General features: G+C 57.5%; 1 protein-coding gene across 1 annotated transcript; it reads left to right on the top strand.

Annotated features, from left to right (window-relative positions):
* Positions 1 to 7,186: 7,186 nt before the first annotated feature.
* AP1S1 (adaptor related protein complex 1 subunit sigma 1) lies at positions 7,187 to 15,233 on the top strand. Its single transcript, XM_033084290.2, has 5 exons — positions 7,187 to 7,356; positions 8,327 to 8,505; positions 11,805 to 11,913; positions 13,879 to 14,016; positions 15,123 to 15,233. Exons 1-5 carry the CDS (start codon positions 7,354 to 7,356, stop codon positions 15,168 to 15,170), a joined length of 477 nt encoding a protein of 158 aa, XP_032940181.1. The 5' UTR covers positions 7,187 to 7,353; the 3' UTR covers positions 15,171 to 15,233.
* Positions 15,234 to 21,862: the final 6,629 nt, after the last annotated feature.

Raw genomic sequence — 21,862 nt, 5'->3', positions numbered from 1 at the left:
TCAATTTGGGATTTTTGGGCTCAATTTGGGATTTTTTTGGGCTCAGTGGGATTTTTTTGGGTTCAATGTGGGATTTTTTTGGCTCAATTTGGAATTTTTTGGGGGTTCAATTTGGGATTTTTTGGGCTCAATTTGGGTTTTTTTCGGGATCAATCTGGGATTTTTGGGTTCAATTTGGGATTTTTTTGGTTCAATTTGGGATTTTTTGGCTCAATTTGGGATTTTTGGGGGTTTCAATTTGGAATTTTTTGGGATTTGTGGGATTTTTTGGGTTCAATTTGGAATTTTTTGGCTCAATTTGGGATTTTTTTGGGCTCAATTTGGGATTTTTTGGGATTTATGGGATTTTTTTGGGCTCAGTTTGGGATTTTTTGGGATCAGTCTGGGATTTTTTGGGGAGCTCAATTTGGGATTTTTTGGTTCAATTTGGGATTTTTTTGGTCTCAATCTGGGAATTTTTTGGGTTCAATTTGGAATTTTTGGGGATTTTTTGGGATTTTTTGGCTCAATTTGGGATTTTTTTGGTTCAATTTGAGATTTTTTGGCTCAATTTGGGATTTTTGGGGGGTTTCAATTTGGAATTTTTTGGAATTTTTTGGGATTTTTTGGGTTCAATCTGGGATTTTTTGGGCTCAATTTGGAATTTTTTTGGGCTCAATTTGGGATTTTTTGGGCTCAGTGGGATTTTTTTGAGCTCAATGTGGAATTTTTTGGGATCAATCTGAGATTTTTTATAGGATCAATGGGGGATTTTTTGGGCTCAAATTGGAATTTTTTGGGGGTTTCAATTTCGGATTTTTGGGGATTTATGGGATTTTTTTGGGCTCAATTTGGGATTTTTTGGGGGTTTCAATTTGGGATTTTTTGGGGGTTTCAATGTGGGATTTTTTGGTTCAATTTGGGATTTTTTCAGGATCAATGTGGGATTTTTTGGGTTCGATTTAGGAATTTTTTTGGGTTCAAATTGGAATTTTTGGCTCAATTTGGGATTTTTTGGGGGTTCAATTTGGGATTTTTTTGGATTATTGGGATTTTTTGGTATTCCTTGGATTTTCCCCCCACCCCCGACCCCCGTGTCCCCCCGCAGGGCTGGTGGCCAAGCTGGTGGCCCCCGGGGCGGTGGCTCGCGGCTCGCGGCTGCTGCTCGCCAGCGCCGAATCCTTCCGGGGGTCCTGGGGGGTCGCGTTCCCCCCCCGGGCCACCCGAGCCCGCCCCTTCCTGCGGCCGGACGGGAGCCAGGTCCCCGTGGCGATGATGGCCACCGAGGGGCGACTGCGCTGCGGTGAGTGCTGGCCGAGCTGGGCCAGCTGGGGGAACAATTAGGCAACCTGGGAGACCAACTGGGGGACCTGGGCAACCTGGTGGGCAAGCTGGGCAACCAACTGGGCAAGCTGAGCAAGCTGGGCAACCAACTGGGGGACCGGGGCCACCTGCTGGGCGAGCTGGGCGAGCTGGGAGGACAATTGGGCAACCTGGGAGACCTGCTGGGCAACCTCCTGGGGGACCTGGGCCACCTGCTGGGCAACCTGGGCAACCAGCTGGGGGATCTGGGCAAACAACTGGGAGACCTGGGCCATCTGGTGGGCAACCTGGGCAACCAGCTGGGGGATCTGGGCAACCTGGGCGACCAACTGGGCAACCTGGGTGACCTGCTGGGCGACCTGGGCAACCTGGGCGACCAACTGGGCAACCTGGGTGACCTGCTGGGGGGCCTGGGCAACCAACTGGGGGATCTGGGCAACCTGCTGGGCCACCTGGGCCACCAACTGGGCAACCTGGGTGACCAAATGGGCGACCTGGGCGACCTGCTGGGCAACCATCTGGGGGACCTGTGTCACCTCCTGTGTCACCTCCTGTCACTCTGGGCCACTCCTGTGTCACCCTGGGGATCCCCGTGTGTCACTTCGTGTCACCCTGGATGTCCCTGTGTCACCTTCTGTGTCACCTTCTGTGTCACCCTGGATGTCCCCGTGTCCCCTCTGACCCCCTGGATGTCACCCTCGTGTCCCCCCGATGTCACCCTGTGTGTCCCCCCGTGTCACCCCAGTGTCCCCGCGCTGTCCCCGTGTCCCCCTGGATGTCCCCGTGTCCCCTCTGACCCCCTCAATGTCACCCCCGTGTCCTCTCTGACCACCCCCTCGATGTCACCCCCGTGTCCCCCTGGATGTCCCTGTGTCCCCTCTGACCCCCTGGATGTCCCCGTGTTCCCCCTCTGTCCCCGTGTCCCTTCTGAACCCCCCCGGGATGTCCCGTGTCCTCCCGATGTCACTCCATGTCCCTTCTGACCCCCCGATGTCACCCTCGTGTCCCCTCTGTCCCCTCTGGCTGTCCCCATGTCCCCTCTGACCCCCACAATGTCACCCCCGTGTCCTCTCTGACCAACCCCCCGCTGTCCCCGTGTCCCCTCGATGTCCCCATGTCCCCTCTGACCCCGGTTGTCCCCGTGTCCCCCATGTCCCCCCGCTGCCCCCCTGTCCCCCCGCTGCCCCCCTGTCCCCCTGGATGTCCCCATGTCCCCTCTGACCCCCCGCTGTCCCCTTTGTCCCCCCCGTGTCCCCATGTCCCCCATGTCACCTCATGTCCCCTCTGACCTCCCGATGTCACTCCACGTCCCCCTCCCCGATGTCCCTGTGTCCCCCCTGGATGTCCCCATGTCCCCCCGCTGTCCCCGTGTCCCCTCTGACCCCCCCTCGATGTCACTCCATGTCCCCCTGGATGTCCCCATGTCCCCATGTCCCCCCTGTACCCCCGCTGTCCCCCTGTCCCCCCGATGTCACCCTCGTGTCCCCTGGATGTCCCCGTGTCCCCTCTGACCCCTCGATGTCACCCTCGTGTCCTCCCGATGTCCCCTCTGACCCCCCCGCTGTCCCCGTGTCCCCCTGGATGTCCCAATGTCGCCTCTGACCCCCACAATGTCACCCCCGTGTCCTCTCTGACCCCCTCCCCGATGTCCCCCTGTCCCCCCGCTGTCCCCGTGTCCCCTCTGTCCCCGTGTCCCGCTGGATGTCCCCATGTCCCCTCGCTGTCCCCATGTCCCCTCTGACCCCCTGGCTGTCCCCATGTCCCCTCTGACCCCCCGCTGTCCCCGTGTCCCCCCGCTGTCCCCATGTCCCCGTGTCTCCCCTGGATGTCCCCATGTCCCCTCTGACCCCCCGCTGTCCCCATGTCCCCTCGATGTCCCCATGTCCCCTGAATGTCCCCATGTCCCCTCTGACCCCCCGCTGTCCCCATGTCCCCTGGATGTCCCCATGTCCCCTGGCTGTCCCCATGTCCCCTCTGACCCCCGCTGTCCCTATGTCCCCCCGCTGTCCCCATGTCCCCTCTGACCCCCGCTGGATGTCCCCATGTCCCCTGGATGTCCCCATGTCCCCTCTGACCCCCGCTGTCCCCCCCAGGTGACTTCGAGACGCGCGCGGGTGTCCCGTTCACGGTGGCCGAGGTGCCGTACGCGGGGGGGGAGGTGGCGCTGCTCCTGGTGGCCCCCGCGCAGCGCCACCAGCCCCTTGTCACCCTGCTGCCACTGCTGAGCGCGCGCGGCGTCACCGAGTGGGTGACACGGCTGAGCCCCGCCCCCCGCGTGCTCGTGCTGCCCCGGTGAGAGGGGACACTGAGGGGACACTGAGGGGACAGTGGGGACATTGGGGACATTGGGGGGATTGGGGACATTGGGGACATTTGGGACATTGGGGAGATTGGGGGGGTTGGGGGGGATTGGGGGGATTGGGGACATTGGGGACACTGGGGACATTGGGGACACTGAGGGGGATTGGGGACAGTGGGGACATTGGGGACATTGGGGACACTGAGGGGACATTGGGGACATTGGGGACATTGGGAGATTGGGGACAGTGGGGACACTGAGGGGACATTGAGGAGACATTGGGGACATTTGGGGACAGTGGGGACATTGGGGACATTGAGGGATTGGGGACATTGGGGGGACACAGGGGACATTGGGGACATTTGAGACATTGGGGGGACACTGGGGAAACTGAGGGGACACTGGGGACACTGAGGGGGGATTGGGGACATTGGGGGGACATTGGGGACATTGGGGACATTGTGGGAATTAGGGACGCTGAGGGGACATTGAGGGGATTGGGGACATTGGGGGGGATTGGGACACTGAGAGGACATCGGGGACAGTGAGGAGGGATTGGGGACACTGAGGGGACATTGAGAACATTGGGGACACTGAGGGGGGATTGGGGACATCGGGGACACTGAGGGGACATCGGGGGCCTTGGAGGGACACTGGGACACTGAGGGGACACTGAGAGGACATCGGGGACACTGGGGGGTTGGGGACATTGGGGACATCAAGGACACTGTGGGGACACTGGGGGGACATTCGATGACATCAGGGACATTCGAGCCTACCCGTAACCTCTGAGCACACCCAGCCCAGCGCCTCCCACACCTTGGTGACCCTTGGTGACCCTTGGTGACACTTGGTGACACCCCCTCCCCTCCCCCCCCAGCTTCTCCCTGGACACCTCGTGGGACCTCCGGGGTCCCCTCCGCGCCCTGGGGGTCCTGGACCCCTTCGACCCCGACGCCGCCGACTTCTCCCCGGTGTCAGGTGCCACCCCCGATGTCCCCAAGCTGTCCCCGATGTCCCCAAGCTGTCCCCTGACCCCCGGTGTGTCCCCTCAGGTGAGGAGCACCTGGTGCTGAGCCAGGTCCTGCAGAAAGTCCGGATGGAGGTGACAGAAAACGGCACCGAGGTGGCCTCGGCCTCAGGTGGGTGCCACCCCCTTGGGGACACTTTGGGGACATTTTTGGGGTCTCATTGTCCCTTTTGTCCCCTCCCGTGTAGCTGCCGTGGTTTATTCCCGCATGGCCCCCCTGGAAATCGTTTTGGATCATCCCTTCCTCTTCCTCGTCCGGCACCACCCCACAGGTCTGGGGGGGTTTGGGATTTTTGGGATTTTGGGGGATTTTTGGGGTTTTTGGGGGTTTGGGGGATTTGGGGGATTTGGGGATTTTTGGGGGATTTGGGGGATTTGGGGGATTGGGGTGATTTGGGGATTTTGGGGGAATTTGGGGTTTTAGGGGGTTTGGGATTTTTGGGGGGTTTTGGGGGATTTTTGGGGTTTTTGGGATTTTTTGGGGTCTGGGGGATTTGGGGATTTTGGGGGGGTTTGGGGGGATTTTGGGATTTTTGGGGTTTTTGGGGGTTTGGGAATTTTTGGGGGGATTTGGGGATTTTGGGGTTTTTGGGGGTTTGGGAATTTTTGGGGGGATTTGGGGATTTTGGGGGAATTTGGGGATTTGGGAGGATTTGGGAATTTGGGGAGATTTGGGGGATTTTGGGGATTTTTGGGGGTTTGGGGGAATTTGGAGGATTTGGAGGATTTGGGGGGATTTGAGGGGGTTGGGGGATTTGGGGGGGGTTGGGGATTTGGGGGATTTTGGGGTGATTTGGGGGATTTTGGGGATTTTTGGGGAGATTTGGGGGTTTGGGGGAATTTGGAGGATTTGGGGATTTGGGGGATTTTAGGAATTTGTGGGGATTTGAGGAAGTTTCAGGGCTTTGAAGAGTTTGGGGGGTTTGGTTTGGGATTTTGGGGGGTCTCTGCCCCATGGATTTGGGATTTTGGGGGGGTCTCTGCCCCATGGATTTGGGATTTTGGGGGGTCTCTGCCCCATGGATTTGGGATTTTGGGGTTCCCTGACCCCTCTCTCTCCCCACAGGCACCATCCTGTTTGTGGGGCAGGTGACGGAGCCCTGAGCGCCCCAAAAATGGGGACACCCCAAAACGGGGACACCCCAAACTGGGGACACCCAAAAAATGGGGACACCCCCAAATGGGGACACCCCAAAAACGGGGACACCCCAAAATGGGGACACCCAAAAAATGGGGACACCCCAAAATGGGGACACCCCAAAACGGGGACACCCCAAAACGGGGACACCCCAAAAAGCGGACAGCCCAAAATGGGGACACCAAAAAATGGGGACACCCCAAAAATGGGGACACCCCAAAACAGGGACAGCCCAAAATGGGGACACCCCAAAAACGGGGAAACCCCAAAAACGGGAACACCCAAAAATGGGGACACTCCAAACTGGGGACACCCCAAAAATGGGGACACCCAAAAATGGGGACACCTCAAAATGGGAACACCCCAAAAAAATGGGAACACCCCAAAAACGGGGACACCCCAAAAATGGGGACACCCCAAAACGGGGACACCACAAAAATGGGACACCCCAAAAAGGGGACACCCCAAAAACGGGGTCACCCCAAAACGGGGACACCCCAAAAATGGGACACCCCAAACTGGGGGTCCCGTGGGGTCTGGGGGAGCTGTAATTTATTGGGGAGAGTTTTAATATATTGGGGGTCACCCCACAAACCGGTCATGGGGTCAGTGTCCTGTCCTGGGGTTGCGGTCAGTGTCCTGGAGTTGTGGTCACTCCTGTCCCGGTGTTGTGGTCACTCCTGTCCCGGTGTTGTGGTCACTCCTGTCCTGTGGCCACTCCTGTCTTGTGGTCACTCCTGTCCCAGTGTTGTGGTCACTCCTGTCCTGGTGTTGTGGTCACTCCTGTCCCGGTGTTGTGGTCACTCCTGTCCTGGTGTTGGGGTCACTCCTGTCCTGTGGTCACTCCTGTCCTGGTGTTGGGGTCACTCCCGTCCCGGTGTTGGGGTCACTCCTGTCCTGGTGTTGGGGTCACTCCCGTCCCGGTGTTGTGGTCACTCCTGTCCCGGTGTTGTGGTCACTCCTGTCCCGGTGTAGGGGTCACTCCTGTCCTGGTGTTTTCCCGCCAATTCCGCCCTCCGTTGCCATAGCAACACCCCCATAGCAACCATTACCGGCTGCGCCGCGTTGCCAAGGCAACAGCCCCGCCCATTAGCGTTAAACCACGCCCCTTTTCCCGTTACCGTGGCAACACCCGCCCCCCTGGCGGGAAATGCGACCTGGTTACCTTGGCAGCAAGCCACGCCCCTTTCCGCGTTGCTATGGAAACCCCCGTCCCATTCCCTCAGACCAAGCCCCGCCCCTTTCCCCGTTGCTGTGGAAACCCCCGTCCCATCCCCTCAGCCTAAGCCACGCCCCTTTCCAGGTTGCTATAGAAATTCCCGCCCCATTCGCTGCGTCCAAGCCACGCCCCTTTCCCGTTGCCATGGCTACAGGCCGCGCCCCGGGCGCTCCGGCGCATGCGCGGTGACGTCACACCCGGAAGCGGCGGGCCCGGCGCGGCGCTGCCGGAGGCGCGGAGCGGCCCCGTGCGACCCCCCCCCGACCCCCGGGACCCCTCCGGGACCCCCCTCCCTGACCCCCCACCCCGACCCCCGGGACCCGGCCCCGGCCTCGGCCGCGGCCCCTCCCGCGGGACACGGCGCCATGGTGAGCGGGGGGAGCGGGAGTCACGTGGTTGGGGAGGGGCGGTCACGTGGTGCGGGGGGGTGGGGAGGGGTGGTCGTGACCTGGGGGTGACCTTTGACCTCTGATCACGGGACCTCGGGTACCCACAGGGGGAGCAAAGCCCCCTCCCCTCCCCCCCTTCTCGGGATTTGGTGCCACGTGATTTTTTCTCCTGTACCACGTGACTTTGCAGACCCCTCCCCCTCCCAAGGGACCCCCCCCAAAAAAATCCAGACCCCAAATCCCCCCAAAATCCCCCAAATCCCCCCAAACCCGCCCCAACCCCCCCCAAACCCCCTCCCAGTCTCTCCCAGTCCCATCTCAGTCCCTCCCAGTTCCTCCCAGTTCCATCCCAGTCCCTCCCAGTCCCTCCCAATCCCCTCCCAGTCCCATTCCAGTCTCTCCCAGTCTCTCCCAGTCCCTCCCAGCTGCTCCCAGTCCCTCCCAGTTCCCTCCCAGTCCCATCCCAGTTCCTCCCAGTCCCTTCCCAGTCCTTCCCAGTCCCTCCCAGCTGCTCCCAGTCCATCCCAGTTGCCCCGCAGTGACCCCCAGCCCCCCCAAGATGCACTCCCAGTCCCTCCCAGTCCCTCCCAGTCCCTCCCAGTGCCCTCTCAGTGCCCTCCCAGTCCCTCACAATCCCTTCCCAATCCCTCCCAGTCGCTCTCAGTGCCCCCTAGTCCCCCCCAAACCCCCTCCCAGTCCCTCCCAGTTCCTCCCAGTTGCTCCCAGTTCCCTCCCAGTTCCCTCCCAGTCTCCCCCAGTCCCTCCTGTTCCCTCCCAGTTCCCTCCAGTCCCTCCCAGTGCCCTCCCAGTCCCTCCCAGTCCATCCCAGTCCCTCCCAGTCCCTCCCAGTCCCTCCCAGTCCATCCCAGTCCCTCCCAGTTCCCTCCCAGTCCCTCCCAGTCCCTCCCAGTTGCTCCCAGTCCCTCCCAGTGACCCCAGTGCCCCCCAGATGCGCTTCATGCTGCTGTTCAGCCGCCAAGGGAAGCTCAGGCTGCAGAAGTGGTACCTGGCCACGGCCGACAAGGACAAGAAGAAAATGGTTCGGGAGCTGATGCAGGTGGTGCTGGCCAGGAAACCCAAGATGTGCAGTTTCCTTGAGTGGAGGGACCTCAAAGTGGTCTACAAGAGGTAAAAACCAAAAAAAAAATTTAAAAAATCAGATTTTGCTCCATTGAAAAATAAAAGTTGGGGGAGAGGTCGTGTCGTGAAGAGAAAATGGTAAAAAAGTGATTTTCTGGTGAAAAAATTGGGTTTTTCTGTGGTTCTGGTGAAAAAAATGGGTTTTTCCATGGATAAAAAGAAATTTTCTGGTGAAAATGGGGTTTTCATGGATAAAAAGCAATTTTCTGGTGAAAAAATGGGGTTTTCTTGCCCATGGTTGGGTTGACCATGATGGGTTGACCATGGATGGGTTGACCATGGATGGTTGACCATGATGGGTTGACCATGGTTGGGTTGGCCATGGTTGGGTTGACCATGGATGGGATGACCATGGTTGATTTGACCACGGTCAAATTGACCATGCTTGGACTGACCACGATAAGTTGACCGTGGTTGAGTTGACCATGGTTGGGTTGCCCCTGGATGGGTTGACCATGGCTGAGTTGACCTTGGTTGAGTTGTCCTGGGTTGAGTTCACCACAGTCGAGTTGACCATGATGAATTGACCATGATGAGTTGACCATGGTTGGGTTGACCGTGGTTGAGTTGGCCATGGTCGAATTGACCATGCTTGGACTGACCTCAATAAGTTGACCATGGTTGAATTGACCATGGATGGGTTGACCACGCTGGCTTGACCATGGTGGGGTTGACCATAGTTGGGTTGACCATAGTTAAGTTAACCATGAAGTATTGATCACAGTTGGCTTGACCATGATGGGTCGACCATGGTTGAGTTGAACATGGATGGCTTGACCACAGTTGAGTTCACCATGGTTGGGTTGACCGTGGTCGAATTGACCATGGTTGGACTGACCATGATAAGTTGGCCATGGTTGGATTGACCACATTGGAATGACCATGGTAGGATTTACCATGGTCAAGTTGGCCATGATGAGTTGACAATGGTTGGATGGGCCACATTGACTTGACCATGGTTGGCTTGACTGTGTTGGGTTGACCATGATGAGTTGACCATGATGAGTTGACCATGGTTGAATTGACCACACTGGATTGCCTGTAATGAGTTGACCATGATGTCTTAACCATGGTTGGGTTGACCACACTGGCTTGACCATGGTTGGGTTGACCATAGTTGGGTTGACCATAGTGTGTTGACCATGAAGTATTGATCACAGTTGGCTTGACCATGATGGGTTGACCATGGTTGAGTTGAACATGGATGGCTTGACCACAGTTGGCTTGACCATGGTTGGGTCATGGTCATGGACCATGGTCAAGTTGGCCACAATGAGTTGACAGTGGTTGGATTGACCACAATGGCTTGACCATGGTTGGGTTGCCTATGTTGGGTTGACCATGATGAGTTGACCATGGTTGAATTGACCATGATGAGTTGACCATGGATGAATTGGCCATGGTTGAGTTGACCATGATGAGTTGACTGTGATGAGTTGACCATGGTTGAGTCGATCATTTTGAGTTGACCGTGGTTGGACTCACCATGGTTGAGTTGCCCATGGTTGAGTTGACCATGATGAGTTGACCATGGTAGAGTTGACCATAGTTGAGTCGATCATTTTGAGTTGACCGTGGTTGGACTCACCATGGTTGAGCTGGCCATGGTTGAGTTGACCATCATGAGTTGACCATGGTTGTGCTGGCCATGGTTGAGTTGACCATCATGAGTTGACCATGGTTGAGCTGACCATGGTTGAGTTGATCATTTTGAGTTGACCATAGTTGAGTTGACTGTGATGAGTTGACCATGGTTGAGTTGACCATGATGAGTTGACCATGTTAGAGTTGACTATGGTAGAGTTGACCATGGTTGAGTCGACCATTTTGAGTTGACCATAGTTGGACTCACCATGGTTGAGCTGGCCATGGTTGAGTTGACCATGGATGGGTTGACCATGGTCAAATTGACCGTGCTTGGACTGACCAGGATAAGTTGACCACGGTTGAGTTGACCATGGTTGGGTTGACCATCATGAGTTGACCATCATGAGTTGACCATGGTTGAGTTGACCATCATGAGTTGACCATGGTTGTGCTGGCCATGGTTGAGTTGACCATGGTTGAGTTGACCATGGTAGAGTTGACCATCATGAGTTGACCGTGGTTGAGTCAACCATTTTGAGTTGACCATGGTTGAGTTGACCATGGTTGAGTTGACCGTGGTTGAGTCGATCATTTTGAGTTGACTGTGGTTGGACTCACCATGGTTGAGTTGACCACACTGGCTTGACCATGGTGACACGTGGGGTGTCCTCGATGCCGTGTGGCCGTGTCCTGGCGGTTCTGGTGGCCCCACCGGTGGTTCTGGTGGCCCTGGCAGTTCTCATGGCCATACCAGCAGTTCCAGTGGCCTAGTGGTTCTGGTGACCACACCAGTGGTTCTGGTGGCCGTGCTGGTGGTTCTGGTGGCCCTATGGCGGCTCTGGTAGCCCCAGTGGCAGTTCTGGTGGCCCTGTGGCAGTTCTGGTGGCCATGCCGGTTCTGGTGGCCCTGTGGCTGTTCTGGTGGTCCCAGAGGTGGCTCTGGTGGCCATGCTGGCGGCTCTGGTGGCCTGAGCAGTTCTGGTGGCCCCAGTGGCATTTCTGGTGGCCATGCTGGTTCTAGTAGCCATGCTGGTGGTTCTGGTGACCCTGTGGCGGCTCTGGTGGCCCTGTGGCAGTTCTAGTGGCCGTGCTGGTTCTGGTGGCCCCAGTGGCAGTTCTGGTGGCCGTGCTGGCTCTGGTGGCCCTGTGGCAGCTTGGTGTCCCCAGTGGCAGTTCTGATGACCCTATGTCAGTTCTGGTGGCCCCAGTGGCAGTTCTGGTGGCCCTGTGGCAGTTCTGGTGGCTGTGCTGGCTCTGGTGGCCCTGTGGCAGCTTGGTGTCCCCAGTGGCAGTTCTGATGACCCTATGTCAGTTCTGATGACCCTATGTCAGTTCTGGTGGCCCCAGTGGCAGTTCTGGTGGCCCTGTGGCAGTTCTGGTGGCCCTGTAGCAGTTCTGGTGACCCCAGAGGCGGCTCTGCTGGCCCCGTGGCAGTTCTGGTGACCCCAGTGTCAGTTCTGCTGGCCCAGAAGTTCTGGTGGCCATGCTGGCAGCTCTGGTAGCCCCAGAGGCGGCTCTGGTGGCCGTGCTGGCTCTGGTGGCCCTGTGGCCGCTCTGGTGGCCCAGTGGCAGTTCTGGTAGCCCTGAGGCGGCTCTGGTGGCCGTGCTGGCTCTGGTGGCCCCAGAGGCGGCTCTGGTGGCCCAGTGGCAGTTCTGGTAGCCCTGAGGCGGCTCTGGTGGCCCACGGCGCGCTGTCCCCAGGTACGCCAGCCTCTATTTCTGCTGCGCCATCGAGGGCCAGGACAACGAGCTGATCACGCTGGAGCTGATCCATCGCTACGTGGAGCTGCTGGACAAGTACTTCGGCAGTGTGAGTGGGGACAGGGGACAGAGGGGACAATGGGGACAGCGGGGATGGCCTGGGGACACCAGGGACAGTGGGGGCAATGGGGACAACAGGGATAGAATGGGGACAACTGAGACAGCGGGGACAGCGGGGACAGTCTGGGGACAATGGGGACGGCCTGGGGACAGCGGGGATGGCCTGGGGACAGTGGGGACAATGGGGACAGCGGGGATGACCTGGGGACAGTGGGGGACAGCGGGGTACAGTAGGGACAGCAGCGATGGCCTGGGGACAGGGGGACAGTGGGGACAGCAGGGGACAGCGGGGACAGTCTGGGGACAATGGGGACGGCCTGGGGACAGCGGGGATGGCCTGGGGACAGTGGGGACAATGGGGACAGCGGGGATGACCTGGGGACAATGGGGGACAGCGGGGACAACGGGGACAGCCTGGGGACAGCGGGGACAGGGGACAGTGGGAATGGTCTGGGGACAATGGGGACAGACGAGGGACAATGGGGACACCCTAGGGACGCAGCCCAGGGGGACAGCAGGGACAGCCTGGGGACAGTGGGGATGGCCTGGGGACAATGGGGGACAGTGGGGACAATGGGGGCAGACTGGGGACAACGGGGACAGCGGGGACAGGGGACAGTGGGAATGGTCTGGGGACAATGGGGACAGACTAGGGACAATGGGGACACCCTGGGAACGCAGCCCAGGGGGACAGCAGGGACAGCCTGGGGACAGTGGGGATGGCCTGGGGACAATGAGGGACAGTGGGGACAATGGTGGCAGACTGGGGACAGCGGGGATGACCTGGGGACAACGAGGGACACCAGGGACAATGGGAACAGGAGGGACAATGGAGACAGCGGGGACAGGCTGGGGACAGGGGGCTGGCCTGGGGACAGTGGGGACAATGGGGGACAGGGGGACTGCGGGGACAGTGAGGATGGCCTGGGGACAGCAGGGATGGCCTGGGAACAATGGGGACAGTGGGGACAGACTGGGAACAGCCTGGGGACAATGGGGACAGTGCAGATGGCCTGGGGACAGTGGGGACAGCGGGGACATTGGGACAGCAGGGACAGTGGGGACAGCGGGGGACAACGGGGATGGCCTGGGGACAGCGGGGGACAGTGGGGACAATGGGAACAGGAGGGACAATGGAGACAGCGGGGACAGACTGGGGACAGGGGGCTGGCCTGGGGACAGTGGGGGACAGTGGGGGACAGGGGGACTGCGGGGACAGTGAGGATGGCCTGGGGACAGTGAGGGACAGCAGGGATGGCCTGGGAACAGTGGGGACACTGGGGACAGCCTGGGGACACAGCCCGGGGAGACAGCAGGGACAATGGGGACAAGAGGGATGGCCTGGGGACAGCAGGGACAGTGGGGATGGCCTGGGGACAGTGGGGACAATGGACTGGGGACAATGGGGACAGTGAGGACACCGGGGGACAATGGGGACAGACTGGGGACAGCGGGACAACAGGGACAGCCTGGGGACAACTGGGACAATGGGGGACATCAGGGACAACAGAGACAGACTGGGGACAATGGGGACAGTGGGGACAGTGGGGATGGCCTGGGGACAGTGGGGACAACGGGGACAGTGGGGATGGCCTGGGGACAGTGGGGACAACGGGGGACAGTGGGGATGGTCTGGGAACAATGGGAACAGTGGGGACAGCCTGGGGACACAGCCCAGGGGGACAGCGGGGACACCGGGGGACAATGGGGACAGCGGGGACAATGGAGGCAGACTGGGGACAGTGGGGACAGCAGGGATGGCCTGGGGACAGTGGGGACAGCAGGGGACAGGAGGGACAATGGGGGACAATGGGGACACCGGGGGATAGCGGGGACGGCCTGGGGATAGTGGGGACACCTCAGGGACATCAGGGACACCTTGGGACGTATCCCTGGGTGTGTCTGGGCGTGTCCCTGGGTGTGTCTGGGCGTGTCCCGAGCCTGACCCGCGCAGGTGTGCGAGCTGGACATCATCTTCAACTTCGAGAAGGCGTACTTCATCCTGGACGAGTTCGTCATGGGCGGCGAGATCCAGGACACCTCCAAGAAGAGCGTGCTCAAGGCCATCGAGCAGGCCGACCTGCTGCAGGAGGTGGGGCCCCAAAAATCCCAAAAATCCATGGGGGGACCTCAAAAATCCCAAAAATCCATGGGAGGGGCACCCCAAAAATCCCCAAAAATCCGTGGGGGGGACCCCAAAAATCCCAAAAATCCATGGGGGCACCCCAAAAATCCCAAAAATCCATGGGAGGGGCACCCCAAAAATCCCCAAAAATCCATGGGGGGGACCCCAAAAATCCCAAAAATGGGGGTGGGACACCCCAAAAATCCCAAAAATCCCCACCCCAAAATCCGCAGGGAGCTGCTGCAGGAGGTGGGACCCCAAAATTCCCAAAAATCCATGGGGGGGACCCCAAAAAGCCCAAAAACCCCAAAAGTCCCAAAAATCCCCACCCCAAAATCCACAGGGAGCTGCTGCAGGAGGTGGGACCCCAAAATCCCAAAAACCCCAAAAATCCATGGGGGGGACCCCAAAAATCTATGGGGGGCACCCCAAAATCCACAGGGAGCTACTACAGGAGGTGGGACCCAAAAATCCCAAAAATCCATGCGGGGGACCCCAAAAACCCCAAAAATCCGTGGGGGAGACCCTAGAATTCACAGGGAGCTGGTGCAGGAGGTGGAACCCCAAAAATCCCAAAAATGTGGGGGGGGGGCACCCCAAAAATCCATGGTTGTGTCCCCCTTTATCCCCCCAAATTCTGGGGTTCTGTTCCCCTTTCCCCCCCCAAATTTAGGATTTTGTCCCCCCAAATTTAGGGTTGTGTCCCCCCCAAATTTAGGGTTGTGTCCTCATTTACTCCCCCAAATTTTGATGTTGTGTCCCCCCTTTTTATCCAAAAAAATGGAGGTATGTCCCCCCCCAAATTTTAGGATTTTGCCCCCCCAAATTTTGGGGTTGTGTCCCCCCAAATTTAGGATTGTGTCCCCCCAAATTTTAGGGTTGTGTCCCCATTTTCTCCCCCAAATTTAAGATTGTGTCCCCCCAAATTTTTATTTTGTCCCCCCAAATTTAGGGTTGGTTCCCCCCTTTTACCCCTCTAAATTTTAGGATTGTGTCCCCCCAGATTTTGATTTTTTTCCCCCCAAATTTTGGGTCCCCCTCCCCAATTTAACCCTTTCTTTCCCCCCCCCCAGGAGGACGAATCCCCCCGGAGCGTCCTGGAGGAAATGGGGCTGGCGTAGCCCCCCCCCCCAAAAAAAAATAAAAATAAAAATAAATTTGGGGTGGGGGAGGGGTCAGACCCCCCCCCCCAAAATTTTGGGGACACCCCCACCCCCCTGGGACCTGAGAAAAACGGGGAGACCCCCCATGGCCCCCCCAAATTGTAAATATATCTATAAGGGGGGGCCCCATTTTTTTTTTTTTTTTTGGGGAGGGGTCCCCAAATTTTATTTTTTGGGGGGGTCCCCAAATTTTATTTTGGTGGGGAGGGGTCTCAAAATATTTTTGGGGGAGGGGGAGGTCCCCAATTTTTTTTTTTTTGGGGGGGTTCTTCTCCCCTTTAAAGTTTTGGGGACCCCCCCCTCGAATTTTTTGGGGACTCCCCCCTCAATTTTGGGACCAAGGTGCCTCCCCCCCTCAAAAAAAAAAAAAAAATTAAAAAGAAAAAAAAATTTGGAATAAAATCTCTGGAGACTCAACCTGAGCTTGGTGAATTTTTTTTTTTTGGAGGGGTCGTTTGTGCTCATTTTTGTAGTTTTTTAACCAGTTTTGGGGTTATTTTAATTCATTTTGGGGTTGTTTTAATGGGTTTGGGGGTTATTTTAACTCATTTTGGGGTTTGCCTTTTTTTACCCTTTTTTGGGTAAAATAATCCCAATATTTAACCAACAAAATCCCCAAGAAATCCCAAATTTTTCCTTTTTTTGGGGTTATTTTAACCCTTTTTTGTGATTACTTTGTCCCATTTTGGGGTTATTTTACCCCATTTTGGGGTTTGCCTTTTTTTACCCCTTTTTGGGTAAAATAATCCCAATATTTTACCAACAAAATCCTCAACAAATCCCAAATTTTTCCTTTTTTGGGGGTCATTTTAACCCTTTTTTGTGATTACTTTGTCCCATTTTGGGGTTATTTTACCCCATTTTGGGGTTTGTCTTTTTTAACTCTTTTTTGGGTAAAATAATCCCAATATTTTACCAACAAAATCCCCAACAAATCCCAAATTTTTCCTTTTTTTGAGGTCACTTTAACCAATTTATGGGATTATTTTACCCCATTTTGGGTTTATTTCACCCTTTTTTGGGGGAATAATTTCAGGGGTTTTGGGTTTATTTCACCCTTTTTTGGGGAATAATTTCAGGTTTTTGGGGTTCATTTCCCCCATTTTGGGGATTTCTTCCCCCTGGGGTGTTAATTAACGTCAGGGTAATTAATTAATGAGCCCAGGGGTGTTAATTGGCCCCCAAAGAACGGGAGGAACTCGTACTAAAATAGTCACTTTTATTCGATAGCAAAATGAGCGATGGGGACACCCCCGAACTGGGAGGGACTGGGACAGACTGGGAGGGACTGGGATGGACTGGGATGGGACTGGGAGGGGATTGGGAGGGACTGGGACAGACTGGGAGGGACTAGGAGGGAACTGGGAGGGACTGGGATGCACTGGGAGGGAACTGGGTTGAACTGGGAGGAACTGGGACTGGAACCGATCATCTCCAGACCCGACCGATGGGAAACTCGGAACCAGAACTGGGATTAACTGGGATTAACTGGGATTAACTGGGGTGGGGGCAGTTCTACAGCCTGGCCCAACTGGGAGAGCCCAACTGGGACCAGTTGGGGGGAGGGGATTTGGGTGGGGAGGGGATTTTGGGGGTCGCTACCCCCTCCCGGGGGGGCTCCCCCAATAACTCGGGGGTCGCCGAGGGGGCGGCGCCAACAAAGTCCTGCCGGGCCCCTCCTCCGCTAGCCACGGCCGCGCTTTCGGTGGCCGGCCCAGCTTGGGACCGCCCGCTCCTCCGGTCACTCCGGTCACTCCGGCCAGCGCGGCCATGGCCAGCCCGGCCTCCTCCTTGCGTTTCTGCTCCACGCCGTGGATGATGTCCACCACGTCGTCGGCCGGCAGGTGCAGCCGGCTGGACAGCTCGATCAGCTGGTCGATGGTGCCGGGGTCCAGCTCGTCCACCTCGGCCGGGTCCTGCGGGGCCACCTCGTCCGGAGCCGCCTCCTCCGTCCGCTGGCCGCGCGCCGGGGCGATGGCGGCGTCGTCATCGTCGTCGTTTTTGTCACCATTGGGTTTGAGCTTGAAGCGCCGGTTGACCTTGAAGACCTCGTTGGCGTCGTTGCCGTCGTAGCCGCCCTGGTAGCCGTCCAGTTCCAGCCTGTCCTGGGCTTTGTAGCCCTGGTGGCCACCAAGGTCGGCCAGGAGGTTGCCCTTGTAGCCGTCAAGGGCGTCACCAAGGTCAAACCTGTCCTTGCCTTTGTAGCCGTCGAGGGCGTTGCCGAGGCCAAACCTGTCCTTGCTCTTGTAGCCCTGGTGGCCACCGAGGTCATCGTTGAGGTCGTTGCTGAGGTCAAACCTGTCCTTGCCTTTGTAGCCACCGAGGTCATCGTTGAGGTCATCGTTGAGGTCATTGCCAAGATCGTTGCCAAGGCCAAATCTGTCCTTGCTCTTGTAGCCCTGGTGGCCACCGAGGTCATCGTTGAGGTCATCATTGAGGTCATTGCCAAGACCAAATCTGTCCTTTCCTTTGTAGCCACCAAGGTCATTGTTGAGGTCATTGTTGAGGTCGTTACCAAGACCAAACCTGTCCTTGCCCTTGTAGCCCTGGTGGCCACCAAGGTCATCGTTGAGGTCATCGTTGAGGTCATTACCAAGATCGTTGCCAAGACCAAACCCGCCCTTGCCCTTGTAGCCACCGATCTCATCGTTGAGGTCATCGTTGAGGTCATCGTTGAGGTCATTGCCAAGACCAAACCCATCCTTGCCCTTGTAGCCACCGATCTCACCCCCGAGCCCAAACCCCTCCTTGCCATCCCCACCATCCAACCCTTCCTCCTCCTCCTCCTCCTCCTCCTCCTCCTCGGAGCGCTTGTCCTCGCCGCCGTTGGCGGCCGGCCCGCGGAGCAGGTAGCGCAGCAGCAGGTCCGAGGCCAGATCCGCCAACCTCTCCTCCTCGGCCGCGGCTTTGCGGGCGGCCTGCGCTTGCCGCCGGCTCTCGGCCAGCTCCTCGTAGCGCCGCTCGAGCAGCCGGTGCTCCAGGCTCTGCTGCTGCCGCAGCTGCCGCGAGCTGGGCCAGCGCAGCTCCCGCTCCAGTTGCCGGTCCCGCTGCCGGTCCCGTTTGGCCTCGGCTCGGAGCCGGCCCAGTTCCTCCAGTTCCTGCAGAGCGCGGGACTGGGAGCTCAGAGCGGGAGGGGAGCGCTTGGAGAGGGAGTGGGGAGGGGGTTGGGGGGTTTGGGGAGGGGGTTGGGGGGTCCTGGTTGGGGGAGGGGTGGGGTGGGGGCGGCTCTGGGCGAGGAGGGCGATGCAGAGGAGGAGGGCGGCGCTGCGGAGGGGGCGCGGGGGGGGCGCCATGGCGGCTGGAAAGAGATAATTAATAATTAATTAATTGACGAATAAATAAATAAATGATATAAATAATATAAATAATATAAATAAATATATATATATAATAATTCAATAAATAAATGGGGAGGGGGAGAAAAAGACGGGGGTGAGGATTTGGGGGTGAGGATTTGGGGGTGAGGATTTTTGGGGGTAAGGATTTTTGGGGCGGGGATTTGGGGGAGGATTTGGGGGTGAGGATTTGGGGGTGAGGATTTTTGGGGGTAAGGATTTTTGGGGTGGGGATTTGAGGGTGAGAATTTGGGGGTGGGGATTTGGGGTGAGGATTTTTGGGGTGGGGATTTGGGGGTGAGAATTTGGGGTGAGGATTTTGGGTTGACGATTTGGGGTGAGGATTTTTGGGGTGAGGATTTGGGGGTGGGGATTTGGAGATAAGGATTTGGGGGTGAGGATTTGGGGATTTTTTGGGGGTGAGGATTTTGGGGTGAGGATTTTTGGGTGAGGATTTTTAGGGGATCCCCCCCCCTCTACGGGGCTGTTGTGATATCAATGCCATGGCCGCCCCTCCCCCACCGTTGTCACTCGTGTGTCCCCACCCCCCCCAGCGCTGGTGTCGCGTTCTGGCACTCGAGGATTCCCACGGGTGTCCCCCACACACAGGGTGACACACGGGGTGACAAACAGGGTGACACATTTGGGGTGACACACAAGGTGACACACAGGGTGACACGCACACAGATCACACACACACGGTGACAAAGTGACACAGGGTGACACATTCAGGGTGACACATTCCCAGGTGACGCATTTGGGGTGACAAACACAGAGTGACACACACAGGGTGACACAGGATGACACGCAAGGTGACACACAGGGTGACACACACAGGGTGACACAGAGCAATACACCGTGACAGAGGGTGACACACATGGGGTGACAGAGAGTGGCAAACAGTGACACATTCCCTGGTGACACACGCAGAGTGACACACGCAGGGTGACACACGGGGTGGAACATGAGGTGACACATTTGGGGTGACACACAGGGTGACACATTCAGGGTGACAAACACAGGGTGACACATTCCCAAGTGACACACAGGGTGACACACAAGGTGACACATTCCCAGGTGACACACGGGGTGACACACACAGGGTGACACACACAAGGCGACACACACAAAGTGACACACGGTGACACATACACAGATCACACACACACAGTGACAAAGTGACACAGGGTGACACACACAGGGTGACACAGAATAACACACCATTACACACAGGGTGACACACAGGGTGACACGCAGGGTGACACACAGGGTGACACACACAGGGTGACACAGAATAACACACCATGACACACAGGGTGACACACACAGGGTGACACACAGATCACACACACAGGGTGACACACAGGGTGACACACACAGGGTGACACAGAATAACACACCATGACACACACAGGGTGACACACACAGGGTGACACACACAAAGTGATGCAGGGTGACACACAAGGTGACACACACAAATCACACACACACACAGGGTGACACATGGGGTGACAAACACACAGAGTGACACACACAGGGTGACACACAAGTGACACACACACAGGTGTGCACACAGAACACGCTCAGGACAGAGGAAATGCACACGTGTCAACACTCACCTGAACACACAACACACCTGAACACACAACACACCTGAACACACCTGAAAACACCTGAAAACACCTGAACACACCTGAACACACACAGAGCACACCTGAACACGCATGGAATGCACACCTGAACACACACCTGAACACACGGAATATACACAGAACACACGCAGAATGCACACCTGAACATACATGGAATGCACACCTGGACGCACACCTGAGCACGCACCTGAAGACGTGTGTGAACATGATTGGAACACACCTGAACACACACAGAATGTACACCTAAACACACGGAATACACACAGACACACACAGAACGCACACCTGAACACACGGAATACACACAGACACACACAGAGCGCACACCTGAGTAGAGACGGGATGCACACCTGAACAGGCACAGAACGGACCTGAACACACACGGGAACATGCATGGAATGTACACCTGAACACACATCTGAACACACACCTGAACACACGGAATACACACAGAACACACGCAGAACGCACAGCTGAACACACCTAAACATGCATGGAATGCACACTTGAACGCACACCTAAACACAGGGAATACACACAACACACACAGAACACACACAGAACACACACCTGAACACACACCTGAACACACACCTGAACATGACTGGAGCACACAGAACACACCTGAAACACACAGAACGCACCTGAGCACAGACCTGAACACACACCTGAACATGCGTAGAACACACCTGAGCACGCGAAATACACACGGAACACATGCAGTACGCACACCTGAGCACACTTGAGCTCACAGAACACACCTGAACACACACTCAAACACACGGAACACGCACAGAACACACGCAGAACACACATGAGCACACAGAACACACCTGAACATGCAGGGAACACACAGAACACACCCGAACACGTGTGGAACACACCTGAGCACACAGAACACACCTGAGCACACAGAACACACCTGAGCACACAGAACACACCTGAACACGTGTGGAACACACCTGAGCACACCTGAGCCCCGCCCCCACGTGTCCCCGCTCCCGCGCGCTCGCTCAGCCCCCCCCAGGAACCCCTCCCCCCATCCCCTCCCCCACCCCCCCAACGCGTGCGCGCCCCCCTCCCCCACTCGGGGACACCCCCCCATCCCCCCCCCCTCCCCCCACGGCCACACCCACGCGGATCTCACCCCTCCCCCACCCCCCTCGGGATCGCACCCACGCGCGCCCCTCCCCCCCTTCCCCGCGAGCCCAATTCCCACCCCCCCAAAAAAAAAACCACGGGGGGAGGGGCGGCCCCACCCAAATTTCCTCCCCCACACCCCCCAAAAAAAAATCCGAGCGGGGGGAGGGGCGGCTCTTACCGGCTCCGGGGGGGTCTCTGCCGTTCCGGGGTCCCCCCCCTGTTCCGGGCTGGGGGGGGGAGGGGGGGACAGCGGGGGCGGTGCTGGAGGGGGGGGAGGGGATGCCAAAAATAAGGGGGGGGGGTCTTGAAAAAAAGGGGGATCCCGGGGAGGGGGGGACGCGGTGAAAGCGGGGGAGGGGTCGCGAGAGAGGGGGGGGAGGAGGGGGGGCTCAGGTGAAGGGAGGGGTCGCGGTGAGAAGGGGGGAGCAGGGGGGGAGGGGTCGCGGTGGTCTCGCCGTCGTCTCGCCCTTCAGCACCGCGGACAGCGCCGGCTCCGCCCCCTTTATACGCGCGGGGGGCC

Source organism: Catharus ustulatus, chromosome 37 (genome assembly GCF_009819885.2).
Source record: "Catharus ustulatus isolate bCatUst1 chromosome 37, bCatUst1.pri.v2, whole genome shotgun sequence".
Lineage (NCBI taxonomy): Eukaryota > Metazoa > Chordata > Aves > Passeriformes > Turdidae > Catharus > Catharus ustulatus.
This window is presented reverse-complemented; position numbering and strand designations above follow the sequence as displayed.

What these genes read in the sequence shown, in the direction of transcription:
- AP1S1 (XM_033084290.2), top strand. An exon ending in CTCAAAGTGGTCTACAAGAG is followed by an intron (nt 8,506 to 11,804) that starts GTAAAAACCAAA and finishes CGCTGTCCCCAG; the next exon opens with GTACGCCAGCCTCTATTTCT. An exon ending in TGGACAAGTACTTCGGCAGT is followed by an intron (nt 11,914 to 13,878) that starts GTGAGTGGGGAC and finishes TGACCCGCGCAG; the next exon opens with GTGTGCGAGCTGGACATCAT.